The sequence below is a fragment of the Calypte anna genome, chromosome 1, assembly GCF_003957555.1.
Source record: "Calypte anna isolate BGI_N300 chromosome 1, bCalAnn1_v1.p, whole genome shotgun sequence".
Classification (NCBI taxonomy): Eukaryota; Metazoa; Chordata; class Aves; order Apodiformes; family Trochilidae; genus Calypte; species Calypte anna.
In genome coordinates this window covers 38,016,342-38,033,888 of record NC_044244.1, presented here as the reverse complement: position 1 = coordinate 38,033,888, position 17,547 = coordinate 38,016,342, and the positions used below count along the sequence as shown (strand labels likewise).

Sequence of the window (17,547 nt, the reverse complement as noted above, 5' to 3'; positions counted from 1 at the left end):
GAACCTTAACAGAACCTAAAGACGTGTCACAGATTATATCCCCCATCAGTCCTCAAAGCTGAAGTCTACACACAGTGTACATGAGAAGGCTCTTATGTGCTTTAAGCACTTGAACTACCTATACAACACTGCTGTAAGTGAAGCAGACTGTCTTCAAAAAAACCCCAAATCTTAAACATTTAGAAACATTTTTAAATAAAACATTTTTAAAAGGTGTAGAGGTGGGATGCAAGTAGAAAGCTGAGTCTTAAAAGAAAGATGAGACTGGTCCAGCTTCAAATTGCATAGTCTGAGGATGACCTTTGCATCAAGGGAAATATCTTTAAATCTCCTTACTTCCCTTGGTTGGAATAGGGCTATTGGCAGCATTGTTCAATTTGCTTTAAGAAAGAAATGACACTTCTTTTCTGGAACTAGTATCTAAATAACACCTTTTATCCCTACTCCAGCCTCTGCAAATAATAAATCAATCATAAGAGCATGTTGAAACTGTGAGGACAAGAATGAACAGAGCTACTTAATAAAGTTTCACTGAAGTCCTTGGTAAATATAACTGGGCCATGGAAATAGATGATGGTCAAGTAACTCCAAAATATTCTCTCCCAAATACCTTATGAACCACACAGGTTTTCTGTATTCTTGATAGTGAAGCTGAGCTGGAACAGCTCTCTTGACATTCAACAGGATGAAACCACATCTTCCGTTTGAATGTTATAGACAAAGAAAGGAGAAAACAGAGTACCTTTCATGTATTATACATAAAATTTCCTTGTGTTTAAAAAGATCCTCCCCACCCCCAAGAGGGCTTTTGAAATTTTTCACTCTACTTTTTCTGATATAGATGAATTAAATGGAAGACTTTCACCACCACTCATGCAGTAGTTCCATTACATCTAAAAACCTTGATGCTCAAGCAGGCTAAGCAGCACAAAGCATTTTCTTCAGTTTTAAATAGGCAGTTGGTTCTGTCATGACTGCAGATACCTAAGTCACTGTATCCTTTGGTAGCAAGAAGCTAACAGTACTTAAGTCTGTCTTACTTGACTAGTAGGCCCTACCCAAGTCTGAAGGAAAAAAATCTTGGGTATGATGACTTCCATCATTATGGGAGCAAATTAAAGCAACATAAGACAGAATTTCAGTCTATCATCTAATACATTTCCCAACATGAAAAGGAAAGCTATCGAAATAGCAGTGGTACACTACAATGTTCAGATGGTTCTCCTTTATGTTTCCAAGACAAAAATCAACTAAATAAATTAATGTTAGATGATCCATCAGAAGACTGCAAAGTTCTGTAACTGCCCCAAGGTAACTCAGCTCTTGCTTAGGTTAAAATGAACAGACTAGTGAAACTATTTCATTTTTCACCAAGTGGCAAGCACCCCCTGGCTGCAGCCCCTTTGAGGAACAGCAGCTCCATTCCACATTCCAGCAATGATTCCTTCTGCTCACTTCTTGGGGCCGTGATGCACAACAGTTCCTACAAAACTTCGCTGAGGCACCCGAACCTGTCAGTGGTTTTGCAGCCTGAGCCCTTCTGCGTATGGCAGAAAACCCAACACCTCCCTAGGTCTTTAGGAGTACAGCCCCTGTTCCTGGCTTGCAAGCCTCCAAAACAGCCATTAGCAGAAATTTGGCAAGATCCAGTATCCTACTCAATTCCTCCGTTGCCATGGTTCTGCAAAGTGGTGAGTACAGAGTTGCCTTTGATCAAGACACCACAGTTTCCTAACTACGATTATGATCCCAGAGGTACGATGGGTTAAGGGATCTCGGTATCAAAGCTCCCTTCTCAGCCAGCTTGGGAAACAAAATAAGGCAGAATTCAGAAGGGATGAAAACGTTTCAGCCAACTTCCACATTAAAAGTTACTCTTTCTTATGGATTCATCGCATAAATGCTCATATAAATAAAACTCTCAACTAACTTTGGCAGCAGCTGGAAGAGAAGCAGGAGAGAAAATGGGATCAGGTGACAACAAATGATGGCCAGAGACACATTATTGATTTGGGCAGAGCTACCTTTCATTAAGGGAACAGAATCCATCCAGATCTTTATGACTATTTAGTTTAACTACCAAGACAAACCCTAAATTAATACATAGGAATAACTACTGAGAACCACTAACATTTACATCAACTCCTTTCTGTTACATTACACAGAAACAAACCAGGAGCATTCCACTGTGCTGCCAGTGGTTGCAGGGACCACTGCAGAGGTTTGCAAGTGAAAGGCTGGTCGAACCCTAAGGTCTTGATTTGAACACTTAAAGCAGAGTTGTGAAGTGCAGATAACATTTTACTGGTTTTACCCATCCCTCTATAAAAGCATTCCAGCAAAATATCACCATAATAGGACAAATATGCTGGTTTCTCTTCCTCCACCTGTCTTTATATTTCCTTCAAATGGATCAAACCACTCAGATATGTAACCAATGAAAATCAAACATTACAACTCACCAATGTTTCCATGTCATACTACAGCAGCTGTAGTTGTAGTTGGTTGTAGTCTCCAATGCTTGACATTGGCCAAACAGGCCTTCTTCAGTGGCATCTCCCCCATCCACACGTATGTTCCCTCATCCTAAGTTCATCCTAAGTCTCAAACTTGCATGTATTTCTAATGTCCAGAAAAAACAATCACAAGGCAACCCAAAGAGCTCTTTATAGCTAATTCTGTAATTCTTTGCCATCACCAAGTGGCTGCAAAGATCTGCACTGATAGTTTTATCCTTAATGGCTGTTTTTGCTAATTAGACAAGTGCTCAATGACAAAGTGCAGAAAGGAGCAGAGACCTGACTACACTTCAGAAATACGGTGGACTTAGGTTGGGTGTGAAATTAAAGTGCAACAGCTGAGATGCCCACAACACTGCAGTGAAAGGGAAACATAAAAGTAAGGGACCTTCCCATTAGGTTTAGCTTGCTTTTTCTAGTGTAACTTTCCAAGTATGGAAATCACTCTTATAAAAAAAAAGAGAGCTAACAGTAACAAATGTAAACAACAAGCTCACTCTGCATGTGTTCTAGAAAGATTTCTTATTTATTCTTTGTAAAGGCAGCCATGAAAAAGAACTTGAAACGAAAGAAAGACAAGAAAACAGGTTTTCACATCACTTCATGTGTTTCCTATGAGCCTGTCATCTAAAGCTCAAAAAAGAACCTCATACGCTGGCCTTGGCAGCAAAGCCAAGGAGGAAGTGAAAAGACAAGAGACTGATCTGGACAAAAGCTTGGTAACCAAGACAAGGGCCCCAGCCATTTTCTCCAAACAATAGAGACTGATGGTAAAGACCAGACAAGCAGCCTTCCTCCTTCACACAAAGCAAACATGTTTTCAAACCAATTTGAGGGGCTGCAGAATAGAAGAATCCCACCTGCCACTGGTGTCCATCTCACCGTGGATCCTTGGGCAGCTATTGCAGCCTAAGCTCCCAAGGGCTTCCCTTGCATTGTTGGGGTCCATGCAACACTGCTTCTTGCTCAACACCAGAAAATCCACAATCAGCTCAGCTCAACCTGAAACTACTTTTCAGAACAAAACACTCATGTTAGGCTCTGCACCGCAACAGTGTTCATTTCCATAGGCCTTACAAGAATTCCCATAAATTTTTTCATTTAATTACTCCTTTTGTCATGCCTTATTGAAGCTGACTGACAAGCTTAAACATCTTCTGTGAGTGAAAGCAGAGAAACAGACAGCTCCAATGAGCTTGGCTTCCCTAAAACTTCAGGCTAAGAAAAGCCTATGAAGTGTTCTATACAACATCCTCACAGATCCAGCTGGCCCTGCAGCTCTGTATACTTCACACAGGACACACAGAAAGATCCTATCTTGTGCTCCTGATGGGGAAATAAGAGACTGTGAGTGTGTCTCAATTTCACAGGTCATGGAGTGTGCTGGAAAAGCACAAGAACGATGTAAGCAGGTAAGAGCACAACTTTGCCATTTCTCTTAAGTACCACTCAAATCAGATGCTTTTCCTTTTTTATCTCCCCTTTGGATTCTGGTCTTTCAGAAAAAGCCCAAGGGAGGAATTAGTTTTCTTCAAGGAAATTCTTGAAAACAGAGTAGAAGCCACTTCCCTCCTTTTCCCACAAGATGTAACTCTCTGCCAGTTCATCAGTGTTAACTCAGCATCAAACACAATTACTTTTAAGCAGGGAGGGAAAAAGGTTTAGGACCCAAGTGATGAGTCAAAACCAAAAGACTAAATGCATGTACTAAGAAATGATTGAAAGGAGGAGACTTGGAAGCTTGTGGACTTGATAGAAAATTCCATCACTTTTGATAAATCTGTAATTTGCTTCTTCATTAAGGGCTCTAATTATTCATCATTTTATACAGTCATGTACTAGTAAAGCTGTATATGCATCTATTTTTAAAGGAAAATAATAGTGAAAAAGCAGGAAAATTGGTAACTACCTCTACAACATAATATTTGGACCCTGTAATTTTAAAGTGAGCCTTACTAAACTTCTACAGTCACCAAAGGTACGCAGTGGAGTTTGTTAATGTTTAACTCTTTTCCTTCTCTTAACAGCAACTTAGAATTTGCGTTACTGCAAATACTGGGCTGGGCACATCAGGCTACATTACTGAAAACTGCGGTGAAAAAATAATCAAATTTTAAAAGCACTACAGCACAGACAAAATATACAAAGCTAAGGGTTACTTTCCCTCACATCAGGTCAGAGATCTTTAATGCTGTGATTTAACAGCACTTTCCCAGTCACCTTTCCATCACTCCTTAAAATGTTTACCTAAAACCTGCAGTAGAGATTTTGATTTTATTTTTTTTTTCCCCTTGCCGCTAAGGAAGGAAAAGTTGTAAACTTCTTGACTCAGAAGTTTTACGAATCTACAATGTTTCCACTCCGTCTAAACGAGCTGCAGACCTCCACGGGCCATTTCAATTCCGGCATTCCAGCTCTGCTCCGCAGGGATGCTTGCCATTTTCCATTGCATAAGCTGAGGCTGGAGAGCCCCCCGGGGAGCGATGCCCTCCCGGTGCCTCCTCTTCCCCTCCCCGCAGCCACAGGGAGTCCTCCCACCACCGGACTCCAAGCTTCATGGTTTGGGGAAGCCAGGGGTGTTTTTTATTACGGCGGCGTTCAGAAAGTGGCCCCATCATGCCAGGTGTTTTACAAGCACAGTAGCAAGGGAAGTTCTTTGCCCCGAGGGGTTTTTCTCTACAGGTTAATAAGACAAGGTTAATGGGCAGGTTAAGCAAGCAAGGATTGGGGAGATGTGTGTGGTGGTGAGAATGGGGTCGAGCCCCCCTCTCCCACCCAAGTGGCATATTGAGCACTCTTATTTGCCCTTTTTGCCTTTAAAGACACAAAGAAAAAAACCTCAAACGAAACATGACAAAACAAAACAAAACAAACCCTATTGTAATTTCAGTCAATTAAGTTTCACAAGCATCCAGAGGTATCCAAAACAAAAGCAAACTTAACAAGTTATTCTTGGGTTTGAGAAATGTTATGAGAGCTCCACACTAATCAAACTTTGCTCTCTCTCAAAAGACAGCAAGTGGATACACATATGAAAGTAATAAACCCTACTCCCAATTCTTCAAGTGCTTAAAACAACCATGGCACTAAACGAACACTCAAAACTCTATTTTAAATAGGAAGGGTGGGGAGGCTGTTCGCAGGGGACTGGCAGCAGCCAAAGGTACCAGGTTTTTTATGTTCTCGTTAAAAATTGATGGAGAGGGAGACTTTCGAAGTGGGTGATTCAGAGCTAAACTCCTCTCTGGCCCCCATCTCTTCCCCACTGGCCACACTCCATGGGTTATGGGACCACTTAAGGAATACTGGGCTTCCTCGGTGAGATTTTTACCTCTTTCTTGAGAGACTTGCTTCTAATGGCACCAGCCAGTCTTGGAACAGAATCAGAGAATCACTAAGGTTGGAAAAGACCTCTAAGATGTATCAAGTCCAACTGTGAACCTAAAACCACTGTGACAACTAAACCACATCCTGAATCAGATTATCAGGAAAGCTGACATCATTGTGCAACTACCCTTCCTTCTCTGAAACACTGGCAGGATATTTAGCAGCTCATTTTCACTGTCATTGTGTCAACTTGCAGATAACTCAATTATTTTAATCGATGACTCACATTTGAAAGTGTGCTCTTCTCCTGGAGGCAATCTGCAAAGACTTAAAATGATCACTCAGAACTTCAATGGGCCACAAGCAGAATTTACTGAATTACCACAAGCAGAATCCACATATTAAAAAGTGTTAAGAGAGAAATTTATCAGACAGCACAAATGACAGCTACCTCATGCTATCTTTCAGCCCACACTGTGTACCCCCCTGTCTGGCATATGGTATTGCAGAATTGGGGAAGAAAGCTTGGTCTCATAGCCATGGTCAGTTCAGGGGACAGATAAAACCAGCTCTACCAAATACAGAATATTCTTAAGATCTCCTGCTTCTCTGCCACAAGATACAGTGTTTCTGGTGACAAAGAAGGGAGAGAGCACTGGGGTTTTTTTTCCATCCAGCTTTGCTTCATGCAAGTAGAGACAACTCAATGGTAAATGTACCCTAGAGATACTGGCATTTTCACACTACAATTCCTTTAAATGAGATTCCAATTTCAAATATTTTTAAAGAAAAATGCGGGTATAAACAAGACTTCCTGCCTTGTTTCTTTCTCCTTGTATCCTCTGGCGCAAGTCTTCCATTCTGTACACATGCTCTGCCAGGTGAGGGACAGGTCAGAGGGACACAATTATTTGGTAAGTTACAGCCAAAACACTTGTGCAAGAGTCCCTGGCTAATCACTCACTATTTTGTTTCCAGGACCTTTGCTCGATCTCACTGAACTCATTCTGTTTGCTTTCTTTACATCCTCAACTTCTGACTTCATTCAGCATCCACTGCGTATGTCACCTGCATTCGTCACTGAACACAAAATTAATAATTATTTGTTTTTTCTGCTTACTGTGGTAGCTTTATGCTCTGCTTTATGCTCTTGAAAGCAAAATACAATAAATCATATTACACCTGATGTTATCCATAGGCAGGAGGGTAGTAGATTAGTAGGCAATTCACCATTTGGGCCTCAACTGCCCATCAACACAACTCTTCTACCTGGTGACTGTACCCACAGTCTAACCATGGTTTTGGAAGGAAGGTGCTTGGAAGGAAGAGTTAATGCTCAGTGGTTCTGCAAGTCAGATGTGGGCTTCACTCTGGGCACCTACAAAATTTTTAATTCTCTTCTAGTAATTCTCTGAGTTAGACACATAACGTGTAGTAAGTGGCATGTAGAAGCTTAAGAAGCCCTTTTCAAGACAGCTCTCATATGACTTCAGGGTGAGACCATTCTTTCCCAGTAGTCTTTTACTTCACCTGCTGAAGGACAGCAGCTTTGTCTCCAACCATGAAGCAACAGAAAGCATACAACTTTCTATGCTGAACCCTAAGTACATCTACAGATCAGGTGGATGCTATTTCCTGACAGGCACAGCTCCAAAGGAACAAAGTCACATACAGAGCTACTCCTCAGCATACAGGCACCAGAGGGTAAAAATCCTACCAGTTCACAAAAAACTTCTAATATATTTAATTCCCCTTCTGTCTGTACACTTTCTAATTTGGTGCATTACGTAAGCTTTCCAATCAAATACCAAGGTACATACATAAAAAAAATACATCCTTTGTGGTTTGCTGGCAAAATTTTTTTTTTGCAGCACTAAGAAATTCTTCAAGAGTTCAGTGAAACTGTTTCTATGATCCTGCTTTACGGTACTCTGAAGTTGAGTTAGTCCTTCTTGGACATTTACCACTGCTGCACATGAGCTTCAATACAAGGATTCTTCCTTTTGGTTTCAGTTCAGAGCTGGTATGGTGTTTCTGTTTTAGGCTACTACAAAATACAGAAAGGTAGGAATTTTATTTTTTTTCCCAGAAATCCTTCTGTTTAGTATGAGTCTTCTGTATGAAAAGGAAAAAGCCAAAACCAACATAAAATTTTAAAAAAATGTGCTTCATCTTGTTCACGGGCAACATTTGAAAGGTAACTATCACAAAGACATCTGTGCTTGCACAAGTTTAGAAGTAAACCAGATTAAGAGAAGTAAGGAAGAGCAAGTGTTTCAGGAAAGCAGATTATTAACTATTTCAATTGGTATAGTGGAATAGAATTTAAGTAAGACTCTTGGCTTTTATCACCTTAAAAATGTCAATACGAGAAAGAATAGGTCCTCTATTTTAACTGTTCCTACAGAGCAAGCAGCGACATCCTTAAAATGCTGTAGCAAGGAATCCAGTTCTCAAAATATGGGAAGAGAAGGAATCAAATCACATCCCTGTGTTCAAATCTCATTTAACTCATCAAAGTAGATGCAATTATGAGAAGGGGGTTAAGCCTTCAGCACACATCAGTATTTTGCGCACTGTTCGAAATTAAGAACCAAAACAAATATTTAAATTCCAGAGAACATTCCCCACCAGATTATAGATATTTTAATGAGGTTAGATCAAGAGCTTAAACTAATTGGTAAGGGTTCTTTCGAGGTCTTTACATTAGTTACTTCAGTGCAAAACAACCTCCAGGGTAGAGCACACCTTTACACACAACCCAAACAAAAAACCACTTCACCAAGTGCTCAGTAATGGGGGGAGGCAGGAAGAACAAATGCAAGATTTTCAGATACTTGTTAAATATCCTTATCCTCATCATTCTATGCTAGAAAAAAAAAAAATAAATTGCTACCCCAATATGCTTATTTAAGGTCAGTATTTTAAATAAACCAGATCAAGCGACACAGAGAAAACTCAAGTCCAAAGGTTTTCCTTCTTACACGGTGCACTGACTCCTACTCTCATTATGGGCCATAAATGTTTATGAGAGTTCATCATCATCTTGCTGAGACAATACATTTTATCAAGCTTCCTAGAGCCACGTATCAATAACCTTCAGGGAACTTTCTGTAAGACTGAGTATCTCCTGCCTTCTCCTTTCACCCCACAACCAAAAAGGACTCTTGTATGTGTGTGTGTTTGTTAAATATCTAGATTTTTAACTGATGTAAGGAAAACAACAGGACTGTGAAAGGTATTTTCTTATGTAAGTGTTAAAATCAGAGCAAACTCATTGTAAAAGAAGGAAACACTACAGAGCTGAAGAAATAGTTGACATTAATTACTTTACTACCAATTCACCTTTGTTGGGTGTGTTTCCTGAAACACTTCCCTGTAATAGATCAGTAGTACACATGTTCCTTACACTTCCCTTTTCTTCTTACACTCCTCCACCACTGGTTCTCAAGCCATCAGTTGTTACTACATTCATAAATATGCCCAATCACTAGCTATTTAACTAAAAATCAGATGAAATTCTCAAATCTAATCTTTGCTAAGAGAAATGCATTTGACAAGCTAAAATAAAAATCCTCCTTTTTCTACGGAGAGTGTTAACCTATTAGATTCTCTTTTTCTCCAGCTAACACTAATCCTTACTAACTGCACCTGCCTAACTTCACATCAGCCAGATAAAGTGCACTAGTATCCTGCATGTGGTTCAAGTTGCATTTTCAGATTGAACAGAACCACCACGTGCAAGAAATTAAAAAGTCTGTGCACTGAGGAGCTGGGAAACCCTCCCATGTCCATTCCTACAGCAGCCACAGGCAAGTCTGAGTGTGGAGACACTCAAACCACCTCCTTCACAGGGTCCAGCAGAAGAAAAAAGAAGATGAAAGCCATGTCTCACAGCACTAATCTATAGAGGGACAGCAGAAGAAAGGGAACTTTGTGATCCTCTCCCTTGCTTGGTATTACTGGATAACCCTCAGCTCCTTCCTGCTATGAGGTCTAATTCTCAGTTATTAGAGAGCTGTTGTCTCTTTCCATCATGAAAATTACTTTGTGAATAGTCTGTATTGCTGCATGGAGCTGTAATATGCTTCTGGTTATTAAAAAAACCTCAAGACAGATTAGCAGAGTTGGGCATTCAAGCAGTAAAATGATTTCTTAAGAGACATGAACTCCTCCTAGGCTGGTGAGTTTTTAAATAACAGTTTTAAATTTAAGGGAGTATTAACCATGTATTTCAGAGCTCTTACATTAATCATTTACTCTGCCTATAAACCACATATTTACTTGGTAGCCCATATGGAAGAAGAGTTACTTAATCTAATATATTAGTTCATAACCCACACATCATTCTTGCCAAAAAAGCAAAGAAAAAGGAAGGACAAAACATAGCTAAAGTAAACCCCTACTAGCTTTCTGTTAGTGCCTCTCACATAAGCACCAAGTGCACCCATCCAAGTGCAGAAATTATTCATTTTTTCTGTGCGTAAATTCAAAATAGTTGTGGAAAAGTTCTCTTAGTAACACAACCACCTCCCTATCACTCATCTGAAGTCACTGTGAACCTCAGTGACACCTTCTTGCTAAGAGGAAACATCTCACTGGAGTTTTTTCCTTTTTTCCTCATGATTAGTCAGTCTCTACTGTAGTTCTGACATCTCAGAGACTACACATACATTTCATTAGATCACTGATCGAGTCACTGCAAGGAATTTCCTACTTGTATTCATCATTCCCTCTTCTTTCAGCCCTGGATCTACTTCATGCCCCCCCCCTTGTTCCTCCTTGTGAACACTAGGTCTACTGTTCCATGACAGAGATAACACCACAAGCACACGTTAACACCAACAAATCAAGAAATCCTTTAATACAAAGACTGGAATTTCTATGGATGCTTTGACTGGGACTTTAAAAAAAAACAATAAATGAGAGACCAAGGAAAAGAAGGCATGTACAATACTTAGAAGACCAGGGAAGCACATCTCTTTTACTATTTTTTGCCCCAAAACAGCAGGCATTTGCATCTAAAAAACTATACTGATTGGTTTCTGTTTATATATATATATATTATGGGTATTCACAGAAAAAATTCTGCTATAACTCAAGTTGACAGCAGCACTGTTGAAAAATTCTGTTCACATCAGTTATCACAACAGCACTTTCCTTCTCTTTCAAGTGTTTGTTGTTTTTCTATTGGTACATCATACCTGAAAGCAGATACACAGAGCTGAAATTCTTCTCCAGTTTGCCCAGGAGCACAGTCAGAAAGCAGTCAGATGAGAGAGAGGTCACATCTTTAGAGCTTTGGTCATACACCACCACTTCCTGCTTGTAATCTATTTCAATCTGAAACAAAAGTAATTCAGAATAAGATAGGAAGGAAGAAGATGATTAAAAGCACTACATTACCACCTGCACCAGGGTTCCCACGCATTTGCTGTGCAGCAGTTTAGATATACAGATTTCTTACATAGCTGTATGGAAAAGTTTTTATATAATATTAAATAAGCCTGATCAAATTTAATTCCATGTAGAGTTTGTAATCTGTATTTGTTTTAAGCTGAAGCATGCCCTATACATTTCTACCACTGGGTAATTGTATGCTACATGTTACATGAATGCTGTATGTTACATGAAAGCTTTACTTTCAGCTAGGTTGGTTGGCTTTTTAAAAGACCCTACCTCAATTTCTGCTTCTGTTTTTTTTTGTGTGTATAAAGAGTAGAGAGACTTTAACCTGTCACTTAGTCACTTATACAACATGACCTATAGAATATGCTTTAGACAAGAGTGGTAATAATAATAAAAGTATTCAGTGTTTACCATGCCAAAGCAAGAACCTAATAGACTACTTCTGCAATCAACACATTTGAAACAAACAGGAATGGATTTAAAAAGCAAAATACACATTGCTACACATTAAGTTTAAACAACTTAGCTATATCCTTTTCACTACTAACACTATTTAAAAACAAAAACCAAAAAAACCCCAACCAACCAATCAAAAAACCCAGCAACCAAAAACCCAAACTACTCACAGGGAAAGTATTTTAAACAGCAAATAGAAGCCAGGGTTGACAAAGTTACAGTTTCTTTGCAAACCATAGAATCACTTCCTAAGCAATCACCACCAGAGACCCCAAGGAATCTTTCAAAGTTTCAGAATGAAAATCTTTCCTGCCTTAACTACATACATACAAGGAACTGTGCTTTGCAAGACATACAAGAACCCTGAGAACATTTCTTTTCTGAGTAATTTCTAAATCCCTCCCCTTTACTCTGTCACTTAGAGGAGAGCTGGCTACAAAGAATCCAAAGATTAACTTAAAATAGTAAACAATAGCCTCTTAAATCACCTAAGAAAGAGCTCTGTTCCCCTATTTTGCTTTTTAAAAACGAATTACCTAAAGAAAAATCCTTACAAATTGCTTTCCAGGCACTCCTCTAAACAAACAGAAGGAATAACAGGAAAATGACCCCTACCTTGTGTTTTGCTGAATGCTGAATGAGCTCTGTAATCAAAACTTTGTCCTGCTGCAGCCTCCGCTTCATCAGCTTGGAGCAGTTGATGTTGATGGCATCCAAGATGTGGGATGTATTGTATTCCACAAAGGGGCGGCTATCAATCAGCAGCAATTTTTCTGTACCACTCTCCAGCAAAGCCACCAACTTCTCGGCGACAATGAGTTGAGTCCTGATCATCTCATCGGCCATGACAACAATAAGGCCTCTTTCACCACCTCCCTCTCTAATTTGCTGCGATGATGTAATGGCTGTGTACTCAAAGGCTTAGCCACACCATTGTACTAGAAGTGTATGAGGTCATGCTGGTAGTGACTGGCAAAAGAAAAGTTAAACCCATTTTCAGAAAGAGCTCTTCAACTGAATGTCTCCTCCTGCTTCCAGTTGATGTGGTGTTACAAAGGGTTCGCTCCACAAAGCAGCCCCTCACATCTGATTCATTGGGAGATGACTATGGAGTAGCCATTTCACAATTCAGACAAAAGATGCTTTCTGGCTGCTGCTGCATTACATCATTCTTTACCTTTGCTCCCACCCATCAGCTTTACGCCAGACTAGGAGCCTGTAAGAAGACAAAGATAAAAAAAAAACAAAACAAACCATAAACCAGATGAGGCCATGGAAGTCTGCAGAACAAAACATTCAGCTTTGAGGCTAACTGCACACTGGTCTGTACCATACAATAAATACATTCCTGAGAAGTTCCCCTCTGCTCTATATTCCAAATACCTAGAGAGAGTATTTGCAACTAAGTCTCTGAATCTATTCCAACTACCCTGCCTGGACAGCTATCCTGTATTCCAGGCAAACCACCCTGTCTTAATTGCAGACTTTTCTTGCCACTAGCTCTGCCTCTTCACAAAACTTTGTTGGAATATAATTAAGAAATACTGCCCTAAATCACCGTATTCCTTTCAATAGCAAAACTAATTAGCTGCGTTTCAGCACTTCACCACTTGGTAAGAAGTAAAAAATTAGTGAAGATATATTTTTAAAGGTAAATGTATTGGAAAGTATTTCACAAACCAGCACTGCAAGTCAGGGAATTAAAACCGTACAAAAGAATGGACAAAACTTAAATCCACTTCTCTCCTTTAAGAATATGGTTGAAGAGAAAACAGAAGAACAAAATGCTGCATCAGGACACAAGCATTTTATTTGAACTGTTTGAACTGATCACCCCACATGGAACAGAGGTCTCATGAATAGACCATTAAAAGGTAAAGCAGCGTGCCCTGCCTTTGGCCCTTGGAGCAGGAGGGACAGTTATGTGAGGCACATTTCCCTTTCCACACATGATGAATAACATCTGAAATAAATTACACTTTTGTAAAATTAGATCCTGGCAGCACCTGAACTACATCAACCTAAACTGAAACAGTGGCAGCAGAGCACTAAAAGCACCTGATGTGTTTTACCACCTGTTTGTATTACTGCCTCAGCATCTCCCCAAATACATTTTGATGGAACAAGGCCCTGTAGAACAGGCCCTCCTGAGAAAGGAGCCACCTCAGTCCATAAGGGATTTAGCTGCACTCTAATCACAAAATCACAGAATATTAGGAGTTATAAGGGACCTCGAGAGATCATCAGGTCCAACCCCCTTGCCAGAGCCAAATGACCTGGTGTAGGTCACACAGGAACACATCCAGGTAGGATCTGAATGTCTCCAGAGAAGGAGACTCCACAACCTCACTGGGCAGCCTGTTCCAGTGCTCTGTCACCCTCACAGTGACAAAGCTTTTCCTTGTGTTTATCTGGAACTTCCTACCCTCCAACTTGCACCCATTACCCCTTGCACCACCATTGGTCATCACCAAGATGGTTCCATCCTCCTGAACTCACCCTTTACATATTTATAAACATAAATGAACGTATATAGTGCTGCAGATAGAGACTGAACAGAAGACATGAGTCAGTTTGCTTTTGTTACCACAGTTCCACACTTGGCCTCTCCGTGCCCTCACGGGTATTTTACTCAAGGCTGTGAGGAAGCACAAGCCACATATTCAGCTGCCTTGGTAATTAACTCCAGCAAGAAGAGACAGATGAGGCTGGTGAGGCTCTGAAGCTCAAGCCTGCCAGAATTCCTCCCCACCTTGACCTGCCAGAATTCCTCATCACCTTGACCTGGCAGCCTGCAGGTACCTGCCTGGTACCAGCAAACGAGTCTTGTGTCAGTTCTGGCCCATGCCACCCAGCATGTGACTCAAGCAGCCCTTTCTATCCCTGCCTTCTGCTGGCTGGGACAAAGCAGAGTAGCACATCTGTCACAAACCTGAGGTGGCCCAGCTGAGGAAAATAGAAACTGAATTGACTGACACTCTTGAGGCAGTGAAACACTGGTAAACAGAAGCAAGTTAAGAAGATGCGTTTTCCTGGATTCTTAATGCACACACAGGTACACGTGAGGGTGAAGGTTTTATATATTTTCTTAAAAATTAATTTAAAATCCTCGGTTTAACAGGTTTAAACCTGCACTTACTTATAATTTTACATACTTCAGTTTGAAGTGGTTGTTGCATCTCTTAGCTGCAGGAGAAGTCATGAATTCAAATTAATTCATGGTTGGTTCATTAGAAGACCTGTTACAGTAAGAGGGCAGATGTGTTTAGCTATGGGAAATCTCAGGTGAGGAGATGTTTTAATCATTAGGAATATTATACAAATCTAAAAATACAAAAATCTTAAATTTAAATAAAGAAAATCTTATATATAAATTACGTTCTGAAAAAAGTGCAAACTTCACTTTAGGAACCCAAAAAAAGAAAGCAAAGAAACATTTTGTGAGTGTTTCATGCACTAATACAGAAAAACACCAGGTTTCACATAAACAGCCATGAGGTTGACAAAATGGCATTTTATTTGCCCTGACTCTACTGCTATAGAGCCAATTCTGTTAAGCTTGCCAAGATAAATGGAAGCATATAGCAGTGTATATGGCATATTTCTTTAACATACAAAAATGACTGAAAAAATTACTATACAAAGCCTTTATTAAAACTTTTTTTAAAAAAAACCCTATCTTTGCAACTTGGTTGGTAGGTGTGATCCCCCTTAAAGAGCAGATATTATATGCTGGCCTCAGGCTCTCTGTAGACAGGCTGGAAGGTAAAGACCGTACCATTATGGAAGGTAAAGACCATACCATACAAAAGACCATACCATTATTCAAGGGGTAAAAGAGTGAAACTTGATAGTTGTGTTCATTTTGTTTTTCAGAGAGAAAAAGGTATTCTGCTTTTTTTTTTTTTTTCTGATTTCTCTTAATGTCTTCTGTCACAATTTTTTATTCTATTTTATTCATATCAAAGGCTGCCAGATACCAAACCCACTGAACTCAATGAAAACTTTTCCACTGGCTCTAGTGGGAATTGGCTCTAGCTCTTTTGTGAGCTAGACAGTTTGTTTGTGAACTAGACACTGTGTTTTGATGGGTAAATTGCTGACTTAAAGTCCAAGTAGTAACAAGAAACTAAAGCAGCTGAGAAAGTACAGAACTCCAAAATGGAGGCTGTGAAAAATAGGTAATCTCTAATTTGCAATGCTCAGTTTTGGTATATTTCTTATCTTCTATTTGCCTACTGTTTGCTGTCTCAGCCTTTACTCTCAGATGACAGTAATTTGTTGCACGAGACCCTTAAAAAGAACTCAAACCACTCATTTATGGTGACTGAGTAAAGAGCATACAAAGAACACAAGGCAAGCAGGCTACCAGAAAAGAAAACTTTAAAATAACACTATTACCTTAGCATTCATGTGTAATGTATGTACAAGATATAATGTATAATAATGTGTTAAGTTTCTGAAAGCATTCTGCCAAAGCCTTGAAAGTAATAAAACTTAACAGTGATGTCACCTCAAGTTACTGTGACTGAAATCCCATTTTGACAGGAACAGCTCCATTGGGCAGGGCAGAACAACATTATTATCAATGACAGGTTTTTGTTTTGGTTTAGTTGTCTCTGTTTCTGGTACTGCCAGACTTCGGGACTCTTTCTTGTGACCTGTCTAAACAAGAGAAACTGGCAGACTCCTTTATGTAAACACTAGAGCTGTCCTCCCCTTCCTAGTGACTACTCTTACATTCAGCTACTATGAGGTGTTGAAATATTTGTTTATTTCTGATCATAGCTTGTGAAATTCAAAACTCAATTTCTTGACTGTTCTTTCTGCTGTGCTACCTGTGGCTTAGATCCCAATAGTATGCATTGATACCAGAGTGCCTCATAAGATGATGCAACATAATTCTTTGCCCTAAATAGGCCACTACATTGCTGATTTTAAAGGTAGGAAAGCATCTTAGTCACAGGATGTTCTATACTGAAATCAGGATTACAGAAAAGTGAGCCCTTATCGAGCCATGAGAACACTGCATGAAGTCACTCACATATGCACGGGTAGCACTGCTTGGCTTCTTCCTTGTAGATGGCCTGCAACATGTGGAGCTGCTTGTTACCTCATCTTTTAAAAAAGAAAATTAACTTCTTAACTCACTGTAAATCTACAAAGATCTACTCTGCACTTGCTCAGTATCTTTACGGTTTCTCCATACTGTTTAAAGAATCAAAACAACAAAACCCTACTACCTTCCATACAAACAACTGTAGATCCCTAGTATGTAATGATGCCACAAAACTACACATCATGCTGCCACAGGATCCCTCTTCAGCTCAGGGGGATTTTTGTCCCCATCCCAAATGGCTAAGATGGAGCAAAGCAGGCAACTGCAGAATATGCATCCTGGCCCTTGTGTTGTGTGTTTGATTCTTCTGTCAAAATAACTTCTGTGTTGTATGCACTCATAATTTCTACTTCTATCACTTCAACTCCAAGCAGTTCCCTTACACCACAGGTGAATGCTTGTTTGAGTTATCTCAGGCTTTGTACCCTGTGATAGCAACTACTTTTGAGACAGAGAGATGCAGTGAGAATATATTTTAACAACCTCTCAGTACAACGCTAAAGGAACTGGCAGAGAGCCTCCAGAAGCCTTTCTACAATTTCTGAAAGACTTCTACCTCGTGTAAAAAGATAACCTTGAAGTTGAACCTTGGTGTCATGAACACTCAGCAATTTTGTTCCTGACGTCACTAACACCTGCTCTGTCAGGTGCCTGCAGCAATGCTCCTGTGCAGGGCACTGCTGCAGGGCAAGGTGCCAACAAAAGAACCTTACAGCA

At 39.9% G+C, this 17,547-nt stretch overlaps 1 protein-coding gene across 5 annotated transcripts in view; it reads right to left on the bottom strand.

Annotated features, from left to right (window-relative positions):
• The window catches only part of DUSP16 (dual specificity phosphatase 16), a 68,995-nt gene that overhangs the window by 19,692 nt on the left and 31,756 nt on the right, over positions 1-17,547 (bottom strand). For 4 of the 5 annotated variants that reach the window (XM_030444122.1, XM_030444131.1, XM_030444148.1 and 1 more), the window contains exons 3-4: positions 12,327-12,927; positions 11,051-11,189 (exon numbers count right to left, since the gene is read on the bottom strand). In XM_030444122.1, the coding sequence (XP_030299982.1) occupies positions 11,051-11,189; positions 12,327-12,557 (370 nt within the window). In that variant the 5' untranslated portion in view covers positions 12,558-12,927. The remainder of the gene's footprint in view (positions 1-11,050; positions 11,190-12,326; positions 12,928-17,547) is intronic. The other variant, XM_030444137.1, reaches the window with a different exon arrangement.